Here is a 14,720-nt window from a genome sequence, read left to right on the forward strand (position 1 = left end):
CCCCCCAACCCCCCCGCCCCGGCTCCCGGGCGCCCGCCTCCCTCTTTCGCGGACTGTCTCCCGACACGCCGGCTGAGAGCCCTTTTGACTGAGAGCCGAGGCTGCCGAGCAGAGGCGGCGGCTCGGGACCTGCAGTCGCCCGGGATTCCCTCCAGGTGACGATGCTCTGGTTCTCCGGCGTCAGGGCTCTGGCTGAGCGTCCCTGCCGGCGCTCGCCCGGGATTACCTGCTGCGTCTTGCTGCTGCTCAATTGCTCGGGGGTCCCCATGTCTCTGGCTTCCTCCTTCTTGACAGGTAGGGGAGAGGGCGGGAGGGACCGGCCCATGCGGATGCTAGCTTAGCACCTGGGAAAGGGGGCGCTGGCTTGCCCCGGGGATGGGGGGTGAGGAGCGCGCACCTTGGTGCCCGCCTCTGGCTGGCCCGCTGGGGATGAAGCGAAGCCCAGGAGGTAGAGGAGTGGGAAGCCTGTGAGCGGGTTGAGGGCTGAGTGGCTGTTGACTTTAATGCAGTGATAATAGAAATTCTTCCACATTAAACTTGGGACTTTATTTATTTTTAGCATTTTTCTCAACGCTTATTTTAATCTTTTCTCTCCCTGTTAAAATTAAGGGAAAAATTTGCACCGTTTTACGCACAACCTCTTCTCTCTCTACGGTTCCAAATCGCTTCTGCACTATGAGTGCTTTTTTAAAGCACCAGTTTTCCAGACCTCGAATTTAAGGAAACTAGCATCATATTTAAAAAGAGTAATAATCGCAGGATATAATAAATATATGTTTTCAGGCAGGTGAAGACCTCAGCTGCTATTCTGAAGGACATACTTTACTGACACCTGGTGCAGGAAAGAAAATATTGAGTCAATTTCTAAGAAGAGGAAAGAGGATTGTGTTTCAAAAAGCGATTTCAACCCAAGACAATATGAGACAGATCCATATAAAGGCCTGCTCACTGACATAGTACTGAATTTTGTTCAAATTGAAAATCTGCCTTAATGGCAACTTTGAAGTATTTGGCAGGTGGAGGTGTGTGCGTTTAGTTGAACTGCTTTCATAAAGGAAGTATATTATTAGAGATCCAGTGAAATACTTGGGTTTGTGCTTAAACTAGCAGAGAAGAAAGAAAAAAAAAAATCTATCTTTATGTAACCTGTACAAATAAAACTATTTGACATGGATTTTTTTTTTTAAGTGAAAATCTTTTTGGTGAGTTTGATAATTTGAAACTCATTAAGAAATTTTGAAAATCACTGTAGTGGTTTCAAAAAGGATTTGTGTAAAAATTTAAATTTTTGTAATAATACTATTAAGTTTAAATTGTTTTTTAACCCCCTCCTTTCACTTCAGGTTCTGTTGCAAAATGTGAAAATGAAGGTGAAGTTCTTCAGATCCCATTTATCACCGACAACCCTTGCATAATGTGTGTCTGTCTGGTAAGTGTAGGCATCAGGTAATATGAACTCAATTGTACCTTGTTACAAATTAAAATCTATTCAATGTAATAATAAAACTAAATCTTAAAAATTGCCTTCAGTCCTATACTGCACATAGTAAGTGTGCATCCATGTTGTTCTTGTTATGTGCCGTTGAGTCGGACCTGACTCATAGCGACCCCTCCTTGGGTTTCTGAGGCAGTATCACTATGGAAGTAGATTGCCCCATCTTCCTTCCTTATGAATTTAATGCAGTGAAATTTCTGAGTTTTATGGACTTTGGTGTATACCATTTCACCAGGCTAGAAATTCTTATCTTTGATATCATGGTCACAGAAATAAACTGAAGATGGACTTTGTAAGACATTGTCTCAGTGATAATTAATAATGGCAAATGTCTGTTCCCGGTAAAGGCTACTGCCACCAAATCATAGGTGCTGACAAACCTTGGTTCTATCATTTGAGCTCAGCTGGAAAATGATAACATTTAGATATAAAGGTCACAGATAAGGTATGTGACAAAGAGAAAAGAGGTGACAACCAGAAAGGACAAAAATGAAGATGAGATATAATCTTAAATTTCTTTGCTTGTTACACCTTACCCTCTCAAATACAGTCTTTATTTCTGATTTGGAAGAATTTGTCAGAAAGGACAATAATCCCATCCATAACAGAAAATGTCATTTGGCTACCAACTTCTTAGTTAACACTGGCAGTGGTTAGTAGATTAAGCAAAACAAAACAAAAAATCTCAATTTATTTTCGCTTATTATAAGTCTAATAAGTAACCACATGGGGGAGATTAAGTTATGTGAATAAGAAATTATGAGACAAAATATAGACCCACGAAGAGCAACATTTTTGCTTAAAAGTGCTTTACATGCCAATCACTTTTGGCAAAGCTTGGTTACAGATTACCATATCACAAAACACTGCTGGAGATACATGAAGGCAGTCAAATGCAAAGCTCCAGCTTGATAGATGAGTACATGTTACCAGATCTGCATTCTGTATGGAATTGGAGAAGGGATTCTTCTCTGTTTAGGTGAAAGCCAAGCATCTGGGTTTAAACTGCCCAAACTTTTTATGACAAGGGATGAGGTCAATGCTGAGAAATGATAAATGGGTAAAGGTGAATGCTTGCATTAAATGATTGTCAGGTTCTGAAGACTAAGGAAATCAACAGAAACTGAAGCAGAAAATGTATTACTTTTGCCTAGACAGTAAATATTGCTGCCTAATGAAAAGGAGCCAAAAGAGAGGGCCTCTTTTGACTTTGTGTTAACGAATGATCTTTTACTACAGAACCTGTTGCAAAGAAGTGCTGAGGTAAAATTTGAATTCAGTTGTAGATTTACAATCGCAGCTGGGGTTGGGGAGTAGTCTGTCTTTCTTTTCCCTTTCTCTTATCTATTTAAGGAGAGGAATTATTTTATCTTAATCTCTTAAGATTTCAGAGGAAATTACCCTGACCAAGTAAGATTTAAGTGTGTTTGAAACTCCACATGTGGGGGGAAAAAAAAAGAAAGAAAAAAAAAAAAAATATATATATATATATATATATATATATATATATATATATATATATTTAATTTAGCAATATTACTATTTACAAAGTTTAAATATACAGTTTGGGTTTTGCAAATCATGGCCAAATAGCATTATGAAAATTTCTCCACATAACACTCTCCCCACCCCCTGCTTCAGTACTCCCTCCTTTTTGGATATATAGTGTGTTTTTCTGAATGCAGAGACTTAACTGATAGATACATGGCTATTGAATCCTGCCTTTCTGAAGGCCAAAGAGGGACTCTGAAGAGAAAAAGAGACAGAAGTTGGAATTCAAGTGGGAATGATGTTTGTTTGTCTGTTTCCCTTGGAAAAGTATTGATTAAATCCAGAAGGAGAGTTTTATGGTTTTTAATACTTTGCAGAATGTGTAAGGATCTACCTTGAGTGAGCTCTGTCAGAAATCCTTTCTAACAGTGTAATACAGAGACTCTGGCAATTGGACTCATTTATTATTCTGAAGATGCCTTAGAGCGTTTTCACTAGCTCAGTTATGGAGATCTTTGTAGGGGTTTAGTGTTATAGGGCCCAAGTTGTCACAGTCATTATTATTTCCCAAACATTTGTAATTGACTTCGCAAAACTGACTAAGAATAGATGGACAATCATTTCTCTACTTGTATGCTTCTGGAGGATACACTTTAGTCCATGAATTTCAAAGCACCCCATACTACTATGTGTCTACTTAGGCTGGAAGGTAGACATATTTAGCAATTGGTAATATTAGCCATCTACACTTATAGCAACTAACATTAATACCATTTGTTTGTGGGTACATATCTAAACTTGTTTTATTTCATTTAATCCTCACAAAAATCCTTTGAGGGTTATTACCTTTATTTTTCAGAAGAGGTAACAGGCTTAGAGGGGTTAAATAGCTTGTGAAGGTCCCATTTAAGGAAAGACCAGGGCTGGAACTTTATGTTTTGTCTGATTCTAGGCAAACAGATTATTTGTTAAGTTAAAGTTGAGATGCTGTAGGGAGAAGACAGAAAGATCATCAAGTTATTTTACCTTTGGCTTTCCTTGAGGCTTTTTTTTTTTTCCTTCTCTTGAGTTTTTTTGGAGTCCAGTTAGTTAACGTTTGTTAATCACATTATATGAAAGGAAAATCTCGTTATGATTTCAGTTGACCTGCAGGGAGCTTTAGTAGTGAGCTAGTTTTATGTATGTACATTAAGAGGGTATGTAATAGTCAAAACTGTACCTTGGATAAAGAAAATAGTCATATTTAGTTTGTGTTGGTCCAGCCTTTTGGCAGAAAGGTACCTGAGGCTGAGAATAAGCTCATATCTTATTTCATAACATGCACTAAAAAAAAACACAAAAAACGCTAACCTCAACATATGCTTAAAAAAGACGTAAAATGTTACAGTTGGGAGGAAATCAGTGGCACAAAGTCCTGTATATAATTACAGTGTAAAAGCTTGAAAACCCCCACAAAATCAACTTGGCCTGATTTAAACTTTTATGCTCCGAAATGTTTCAGAGGTGGAATGAGCTAATTTCTATGGGGATTTTTGAGGATGACAGCCGGTACAGTGGCCACGGTAAGCAGAATTGAATAATTTAATTCTTGTTTATCACCATCGGTGTAGACCTGAACATCTTGCCAGACCAATAGTGGTCCAAGAATAACCTGTTTGTTAACTGTGATGGATACCGTTTTAAAGTTTACGGGCCAAAGAACTTCAGCTCATCCATTCAAGGGGTAAGGTGAGAAGTTGGACTGCTGTCCTAAAATCTAGGAAACTGGGTGGGCAGTTTAGGTTAATCTGCAAGTGCTTTATTGTTTAGTTAGAAAGCGAAGCACGACCTTGCCCTTGCCTTACAAAATGGTCTTTTATGGGGCTAAAGAAGGGAGGCCCAGACTTCTAGCTGTTATATGTGATTTTTTTTTTTCTTGTGGAATTATTTTTTCCCATGATGCCAATGAAAACATGCTTGTGCCTTCTCTACAGTACAGCTGATAAGAGTCAGTTGCAAACAGATAGATTAATTTGAAGCAATTCTCTGGATCATTAGGCCATTCCCAAACCCACCAAGTGTACCTGAAATGCGGTACTGCTACCCCTTACCCCTTTTCCACCTAACCATAGAACAGAAGGAAATGGCGGAAGCCAGCCAGTCCAGCCCAGCAACTGGAAACCTGAGAAAACTTTGGAGGCTAGGATTCAGAAAACCAGAAGTCAGAGCTTAGATTGGCATACATTTTGTTCAGCAAAAAACATTATTCTGAGGTTTAAATTTCCTCTTTTAAATCCAGAGGTGCAATGTAGAAATGGACCCCTTGCTCATAAAAAGCAATGTGAAATTTGGTGTTACAAGAAATGGGGCTCCACCTACCTTGGAGCCAACCAAATGGTGAAAACAGAGGAGACCTTGTCTGCTGTCTTGTACTTTTTTAATCAAAAAAATCCTCTGTCACCAAACAAATAGCTACTAGCATCTTCAATTCTCTTGGGTGCCTTATCTCTATAAAACCCTCATGTTTTTCGTTGTTTAAATTAACTGGCTGGAGAATAGATATCTATTATCTGAACAGTGTTGGGCACATGTTTGAGGATGAGGGAGGTTCCATCAGGGTTTCAGTTTATGTGTGTGTGACAGAAAGAGGAGAGAGGAGAGACAGAAACAGAGGGAGAGAGAGAGAGAAAGAGAGGAAGGGTATATAAAGTAGTACAGGTACTTTCAGAGAGATACTTTACTTAATTTTATACATATAGTGCCTTGTGTTTTTCAGAGTTGTTTTGTATCCTTTCTAGTGTTTGAATGCTCACTAAGGAAGAGATTAGGTTTTATTTTTAATTCTATTTAGAAGATTGACCAATTGCCTTTCAGTAGAACAGTGTTTAAGGAAGGGAACTAATTTATGAGCTAACTTGTGTCAACGATTGTGCTGGGTGAATTCACAAATGCTAGCTTATTGAATACTCTCTGAGTAGTTACTCATGCTTTATTGAAGCACAGAGAGGCAGAGTAAATCCCTTGAGGTCACACAGCAACTAAGAGAATTGGAGTGTGAAACCAGTGCTTTCTTTGCTAAAGGGATTTCCTTCTAGTCAGTTACTGTTCCAAAACATCCACAAATGTTTTCAAGGGCTTCAGAGAGTAATTTCAACCTTCACAAAGCTAAAATGGATTCTCTTTGGGGGCAGTTAAAGCAGTTTTGGGCTTGTAGGACAGATTACATCTGGAATTTGGAGAGTTCTTTCAAAGGAAGCACAGTTCAGATCGCTCTTTGGATGCATCATATAATTTTGGCAAAAAGCTGTGACCCTGGCACAGATAGGTCTAGGTTCTGCCATTTACTGATGGTGAACTTGTCTGAATCTTGGTTTCCTTATCTGGAGAGTGGGGATAAATATCAGTACCAGCTCACTGGGCTGCCTTGAGAATTATATGAGAAATAGCATGTGAGGAGGTTGGTCTGGGGCTTGGCATATGGCAAACTCCTTAGAATGGTTGATATTGTTGATGATGACACCATTAATGTTTGATTCTTATTTCATCACATTGAATAGGGTGCAAAGGTTCCTCAGAAAAGGAAAAAAAAGCAGCTGATAGAGAATAGAGAGATAATGATGCCAAGGCCAACCATCTTTATAAATTAAAAAAAAAAAGAAAAAAAATACCCATTGCTGTGTAGTCGATTCTGACTCAGTGACCCCCATTGGGTTTCCAAGGTGGTAAATCTTTATGGAAGTAGATTGCCCAGTCTTGCTTCCACAGAGTGGCTGGTGGGTTTGAACCACCAACCTTCTGATTAGCAATCAGATACCTTACAAGGTTAAATTAGTAACATTTAGGGGCCTTTTCTGTACCTCTAGCCTTGGGCTGGTTCCTCAGGACTGTTTCCTTATTGGTCCAGTGGTTTGTGGGTCCTGCTGTAAGATTCTCCCTTGTTCTCCATTAAAAATTAAAAATTTAAAAAAAAAAAAAAAATCCCATGGAAGAGAGACCTCTTTTTTACAGAGTATTTACATCTCTATGCCTGTGGGGTCACCTTCACTTGTAATTATATTGGCAGAGGGATAGGGTTGAGATTCGGGAGCCCGGTAATTCTGGAAAAAATTGTCTCGTGGTCTGGCATCATGGGGATTTTCCTGGCCCGTCTTGTGGAAGTCTCTCGACCCTGTTCCAGACCTGAGTGTGTTTTTGCTGCCTACTTACTCATGTGCTCCCCTTCCCCACCCCCACCTCACTATAGACACGCTTTCATTTTGTTTCACAGCGCCGATCTTTACAGTGAACGTCATTTTAAACCCCTACACTGGATTTAAAGTGTAGGAAATAATGTTGAGGAAAGAGAACCCTTCTCCAGACTGGAATACAAATATGGTGAGGGCAGAATAGCTGATAAAAGGGAAAATCAGGCAAGGCGGAATGTGGGGAAATAAAGGCAATTTGTAAAGATGTGAAGAATAAATAAAGGATATCAGTTTTTCACACACTCTCCTATGACACTTCTGACTGATAGCATATTGAGTCCTTTGTTCTATAAAATTATTCCAATAACACCACCTTCCATGGCACCAGGAGGCCAAGTGTGCTTGTTGAACTTAGTTAAGATTCCCAAACGAGCTCTGTATGTATTTTAAGACCTCTAGAGTACCAGTTCTAATTCTATAAAACACCACTCAAGGCACTAGGGATAGCAGGTCATAAATCCAATAATATTATTATTTCTTACTTCTTTCCACACCGCATCCTCCCTTTCCATTTTATTTTATTATTTTTAGCCTTTCTGTGTTTGAAACATTGTGCTGATTGGGTGCCTCTGGGGAGACAAAGACCAATAGTACAGATTCTTGCCCATGCCCTGTTGGGGGAGGCAGATACATGCATAGATAAGTTTTACAGGAGACACAGAAGAGCACTACCAAAGACTCTAACCCAAGTGCTAAGGGAGTTGTAGATGAATTCTGGGAGTCGCTGGCTGGTGCAAATGTGTTTGAGTCCACCAAGGGACACTTCTGAAAAATGGCTGGCAATTTACTTCTGAGAAATCAGCCATTGAAAAACCCTGTGGAGCACAATTCTAATCTGACACATATGGGATCACCATGAGTTGGGATTGATTCAACGATAGCTGGTGGTTAGATGAGTTCCAATAGGGCTATTTGGGACTTTGATGAGAGAGGAAAGATACTTAAGGCCAGGCATTGTTAGAGGAAAGGCATAGAATGGTATGTGGGTGAATGGCAGAGCCCAATGTGACCAAAGCTGCAATGGGACTGGAGTTAGAAAGTCAATGGAATCAGCATGTGAGTACCTTGAATGCTATAAGAAGATCAGTTTTATTCATATAATAGAAGTGAGCCATTTTGCATTTTTACAAAGCCACATGACACAGTATGATACAGTTAATATAAATGCCTAAGGAGCATTTTGTGTGTGATGTTTTGAATATGGAGAGGCTGGAGCTGGGACAAGAAAATCTAGGGGTGTTGTATGGTCAGGTAAGAGCAGGTCGGGAGAGTGAGGCCTGGAACAGGGTTGCTCAGTGGTATAGAAAGAAGGGGTTGGCCTCAGGCCTAAGGTGGTTACCTGCCGCACCCAAGGCTGGCAGTTCAAACCCACCAGCCACTCCTTGGAAGGAAGATTGGGCAATCTACTTCTGTAGTGATACTGCCTCAGAAACCCAAGGAAGGGGTCGCTATGAGTCGGGTCCTACTCTACGGCACATAACAATAACACAACAACATGGAAAGAAGGCATTGTGTAGACTGATGTGACTCCTTCTTTGCAATTTCTTTAATAACTTTCCAGTTCTAGAATATTTGGTTAAAAGACTCCAAACCAGTCTTCAGCAAGACAGTTATTCAAATGTAGTTGTCATTACAGTGGAATGATGTGCTAGGGTGTCTCTGTACCAGTCATTTTGCTAATCACCTGGCATCTTGACAGCCAGATGGTGCTACTTGAGTAAAGTAGTTTACTTCCCATTCTGTCTTGGATGCCAGACTTCCCCTTCTACTCACAATAAGTGATTCTGTGCTCCAAGCTGTTGATGACCCATTGGCAAATTATTCAGTCTGGTAGATAGTACGATAGTAGTGTGTTTAGTTGTAGCATAAATTTTATACATTATTCAACAGTGGGTGACTTACCTTAAAAAACACACCAAGATACTGTGACATTGAGAATCACATTGCAGAGGTGTTTTGGAACCCAAGTTCTTAGCACCTGATGATAAAATAGATGGCAGAGGTGAGAGATGTGACCAATTGAAAGTAGTTTTGAGAGTCCCATCTAGTGTTATAGATAATGTAGGAAGAGAAGGAAGTCAAGGAGATGGAGGGGATTATAGTGAGTTAAGACTTTATGAGTTGCAGGTTGATAAAAGATCCAAGTAGAAAAGCCTGGTTGGCTCTTAATACTGTGGCTCTTGATCTCCGTAGAAAAATCAAGACTGGAGAATAGCAATTGGTAAATTGTCAGCATTGACATAATTTCAAAGCTTTGGGAATAAATGTTTTGTCTTGGGAAGGGGTCTGAATTGAGATTTAAAGAAGTGAGCCTATACTAGTAACTAGAAGAAGGGTTATATTTAAAAGAAGGGTAGAAAGGAAGAAAGAAACCCATGAAGGAGATTGAGAAGTTGTTATGAGGTCAGAAGGAGAACCAGAACCAGGAAAGCAGAGATCAAGGCAGATGTTTGAAGAAGAGAAAGGCCAGTGACATTAAAATTGCAGAGGGTTAGACTGAAGATTCTAGGGGAATATCAAAGAAAGAACTTGCTCATCTTCTTGGACCTTTTAAAGAATGAAATAGGAATGAAAGAAAAATAGCACTAGAAATGATCCTGCTGCATATTTGCTTGGAGAGTTGAACTGATCATAGATGGGATTTGGTGGAACCCCACTTGGCAGGTAACCAAGACTAAAGTTGCTGTAGGGATTTTTAAAATTTAGTGCAGAAATAACAAATTTTCCAAAGTTTGATGTTAAAGGATCTTAGCAAAAGTGAATAAATACTAAGTGGAATTTTAAAATATACCAAGACAAAACTAATTTCATGGATAAAAAGTAATATACTTTTGCAAATGTCTTTGGACTATTTCTATGTTGTTATCATCAGGTACCTTTGAGTTGGTTCCAACTCATAGCGACCCTGTGCACAGCAGAACAAAACACTGCCCCATCCTGTGCCATTCTTAAAATCCTTGCTATGTTTGAGCCCATTTTTGTAGCCACTGTGTTAGTCCATCTTGTTGAGGATCTTCCTCTCTTCTGCTGACCCTTTACTTTACTGAGCATGATTCCTTGTCCTGGTAGTAGTCCCTCCTGCTAACATGCAAAGTACAAATCAGGCCACATTGATGCATTTTTCTATTATGAACAAGAGCAGTAATATAAAAGAGTTTGCCCAGTATAAAAACTTAATCCTATAAACTTTCAAGTTTGCTCTATTAAACTGTTGATGTTGTTGTTGTTGTTGTTGTTATGTGCCGTCGAGTCGGCCCTGACTCATAGCGACCCCTCCTTGGGTTTCCGAGGCAGTATCACTACGGAAGTAGGATTGCCCAACCTTCCTTCCAAGGAGTGGCTGGTGGGTTTGAACCGCCAGTCTTCTGATTAGCAGTCAAGTGCTTTAGCCACTATGCTACCAGAGCTCCCAAAACTGTTGACAGTGTGATATAATTTAATGTCTTAAAATCTAGGTCTTCGGGTGATTTTATTATTATTTTTTTCCATTACATTTCTAATCTCTATTTTGTCAGTGAAGTACAGCTGTGAAGTTTTGGTCTCTGAAGATATGAGTTCAGGTCTCACCTAGTAGTTCCGTGACACTGAGTAGATGCCTTGCCCTCTGTGAGCCTTAGCTGTGAGTACTGGGCAAGTCAAAATGCTTGTATGTGCACTTCAGCTTCATCTGTAAAGAGAAATGATAATGCAAACCTACAAACCTCAATATTGGCTGTAGAATATATATGAGTTAGATAAGATAATGTTTGTGAAAGCCTTTTGTAAACAGTGTAAATTGGATTATTTAATTGTCAAGGACTTAAATACAAGAAAGTAAAATCAATTTACTTGACAATATTGTAAAAATTACAATAGGCCATTAAAAAAAAAACCAACTTACAATTTCCCCTCTCCGCACCTTAATAGTTGTATGGCTTTGGATGAATTGCTTAATCTTTCAGAGTCATACATCTTCATCTTCCTCATAAGGCTTCTACTGGAATTGTGAATTAAAATATGTAAAACTCTTAAAACATGGTCTGGGACATGGTAAGCTCTTCAAAAGAGACAGCTGCTGCCACTATCTGCTACACAGTCACTGCTATGTGATACTTCTAAGATTTAATGGACTGTTTTCATTATAATTTATTGTCAACATGTATGAAGTATGTCTCCTCTGAATTCCTGAGTGGACAATGGAGCTTCAGTAAGGTGGACTACTGTCCTTTCTGTTATAAGATGGAAAACTCTGGTAGCATTTGAGGCTTGGCGAGATGGTCTGCTTCTCTGTTTTTCATCTCACAAGATTCATTGTGCTTATTTATGGACAACTTATAATGTTGCTTTCAGAATGAGACCTAGTTGTTGTTTTGTGGCACTTACCATTGAATCAGGAAGTGGCAGATGAGAGACAAACATGTGAAACTAATTACCGTGTGGACCTACTGTGCCTGGAGCTCCTGAGCCCTCCCTATTTTAGTAAGTGACATAGGACAGCATCTTGCTTTCTGACCAGCTGTGGTCACCCATGCATACCTGTGGTATAGGGCCTGGTCCTATAAAACATCCACGCAGATCAACTGGTGTGACCAGATTTGGATATGTGGGCTCTGCAACTCCCCACAGCTTTGTATGTTTGTGATCAACCATCATGAGAACTCCTCCTAGAATCTGTTTCTTCTTCCCTTTAATAGCATGCTCTGCCTTGCAGTGTAGCTAAAAACAAAAACCCGTTGCCACCAAGTCAATTCTGATTCACAGTGACCCGTGTGTTGCAGAGTAGAACTTCCCTCCATAGAGGTTTCATGTTAGACTTTTCAGAAGGAAATATCCAGCCTTTTCTTCTGAGACACCTCTGGGTGCTTTTAAACTACCAGCCTTTTTGATAGAAGCCACTTTACCATTTGTGCTCCCCAGGGACTCCTATAGTGTAGTAACTTGAGTGAATTTACAATGAAAGAGTTGAGGTCCTCAAGTGAGAACCTTACCATCATCATCTTTGTCTGCTCCATAGCTTTAGCAAGAGGTCCCCAACCTTGGGACTTGAGTGGGAGTTAGGAAGGAGCTTCCTGTTTATAGTTTGGGTTGTTAACACTTGAGATAGCTCCCCCAGAGTGGAACTCCAAGTTCCAAAACACAATTCTCCCAAAGAGTTTGTCACAGAAGGTCAATGTCCTCCATAAAACAAATCCTAAATAACCATTACAAAAACACTTTAAAGGGAATGTAATCTCATTTGAAAATATAATATCACAATTTTTCTCTAACCTTGAAATTTCTCTGAAAAATAAATTTCACTTAAGAAAAAAAATCAATGAACAACAACCACTCATGTATCTTTGGGCAGCTTATAAATAACTGAGTTACTATGTTCTTGGGTAATCACTTTACTACTTCTAAAATAGAACTATATAATCATACAGACATTAAGATTTGTTTTAATTTGTGATAAAGGGAATCTTTCTTTCTATAGGAATATCCCACTGTCAAAAGCAGAAATATAGATGACAGTGCTGAGAAGGGACAAATAGGATTATCTCATTTCCACTTTCAAAAGTCACAATGAAAAATGCCTCCGGATCTCTGTAGCTGGCATTCCCCAGCATTTCCTCCCCCTTTCAATGAGGCTAACTCTGAAATCTTGACACAAGGCTTCATGTTTATATTAGGTTTTGGATGTTAGCTCCCTTGGCTTCTGGGAGCTGACGCTGTTGAAAATTATGTTTTTCTTTTAAGGACAAAGGCCTCATTGTATGTACATGTAGTGTAATGAGGCTTTTTTTTTTTTTTTTAAATGTTAGGTAATGGGTGGTACTAACCTAGATCTGCCAAATGAAAAGTTCAAAGGTCTATAATCTCCATGGCAATTTCAAGGTTTCGGCAGGTAACTCAACAAGAGAAAATGAGGATGAGGTGGGTAGCATCTTCACTTACCACAGGATTTCCCCAGAATGCTCTCCTTTGATGGAACAATCAAAATGACTCTCAGAGTAGACCTGAACATGAGTGATGACACCCCAGAGACACTTCAAAGAGAATGATGGTAACAATAAAAATGATGGAGATAATCATCAAATTTTAACTTATAAAAGCATGCATTTCCAAAATAACTGTTCTATTCTCAGTCAAATTAAGAGACTTTGGCTGGATAGTTTATCATCGCTGCTCATGTTGTAGATTTGGGCTGAAAACATGAAAAAAACTCACAGCCATCAAGTCAATTTCAACTCATAGTGACCCTATAGGACAGAGTAGAACTGCCCCATAAGATTTCCAAGGCTCGTGGGTTTGAACTGCCAGCCTTCTGGTTAGCAGTCAAATGCCTTAGGCATTATGCCACCAAAGCTCCTTTTACAGAAGCAGACTTTCTTTCTTCCACAGAGCAGCTGATGGGTTTGAAATGCCAACATTTTCGTTAGCAGCCAAAATACTTTAACCACTGTGCCACCTTAGCTCCTGTGGTGAATCTCTCTGGTTCTGCCTTGGCCTTTGCAACTGTGGGTGAACTCAGGGAGGCTATTTCAGGAGAGACAGCATTAGCCCATGGAGAGACATACAAAGCAGGACTGCTCTGACAGTTTCTGGATCTCAGTCAGAGGCATTTAGAGAAGCTGTATCTTTTTCCTTTTCCTCTCTTATTCACTAAACAAACAAAAAAACCCTGTCTCCCTGAGTGGCACAAATGGTTAAGCTCTCAACTATTAACCAAAAGGTTGGCAGTTTGAACCCACCCCCTTGTGCCTAGGAAGAGAGGCCTGGTGATCTGCTTCTGAAAGGTCACAGCTGCTGAAAACCCCATGGAACAGTTCTGTTCTGCAACATCTGGAGTTGCCACGAGTGTGTATCAATTCCACAGCAACTGGTTTGGTTTTGGTTTAACTCTCCAGGCTCCTCTTTGAGGCAAATCTATGGACTGCAGGGATGACATTAAGGTTTCTTTAACCCTTTCCCTGCTTTCTCTTAGTGAGCTAAGCAATGATATTTTCCTCCTTCTCTGTGTTTATTTTTAGAGCTTCTTATTTAAAAAAATGTATAGAGGGATTAATTTTCCATCTCATTTTCTAATTAGACAGAACTGTTTGAATCAAGATATTAAATTATTCCCTCTTGACTTGGAGGCAGGGGACTCCATTGTGTCAGCAGCTTCTTCCTCCAGTAAAACGTTCCATGTGCCATATTTGTCTGCCTCTTTCTGTTTCTTTACCTTTCAAATATCCACAGATTCTAGAAGCTCCCACAGCTTGTTGCGTGTCCTGCTCTGTAGACTTATGGTGTAAAACAGTAGCATCAAGATGTTCATATGACAGCACTTCTTGGTCTCAGTGGGACATTTTTTCCTGAGTGAGAGGACATGAAAGATCAACCAGACGTTCTCCCACCTGAATGTGGCTCTGCCACAAGAGTTAGGGTAACACTCAGTACTTGCACTTATGTTCCTTTAGGGGAATAGGGCTCGTTAGAATTGTTGTTAGGTGCCAGCAAGTTGTTTTCAACCCCGTGTGACAGAGTAGAACTGCTTCATAGGGTTTTCT

At 39.8% G+C, this 14,720-nt stretch overlaps 1 protein-coding gene across 1 annotated transcript in view; it reads left to right on the top strand.

The window, feature by feature from the left end:
* The first annotated feature begins 161 nt into the window (after positions 1-161).
* BMPER (BMP binding endothelial regulator) overlaps positions 162-14,720 on the top strand; it is a 437,547-nt gene continuing 422,988 nt past the window's right edge. Inside the window, exons 1-2 of the mRNA XM_007953989.2 lie at positions 162-294; positions 1,344-1,429. Coding sequence (XP_007952180.1) covers positions 162-294; positions 1,344-1,429 — 219 coding nt within the window. The remainder of the gene's footprint in view (positions 295-1,343; positions 1,430-14,720) is intronic.

This window comes from Orycteropus afer, unplaced genomic scaffold, assembly GCF_000298275.1.
Source record: "Orycteropus afer afer isolate SDZICR_OR568_19922 unplaced genomic scaffold, OryAfe1.0 scaffold00422, whole genome shotgun sequence".
Taxonomy (NCBI): domain Eukaryota; kingdom Metazoa; phylum Chordata; class Mammalia; order Tubulidentata; family Orycteropodidae; genus Orycteropus; species Orycteropus afer.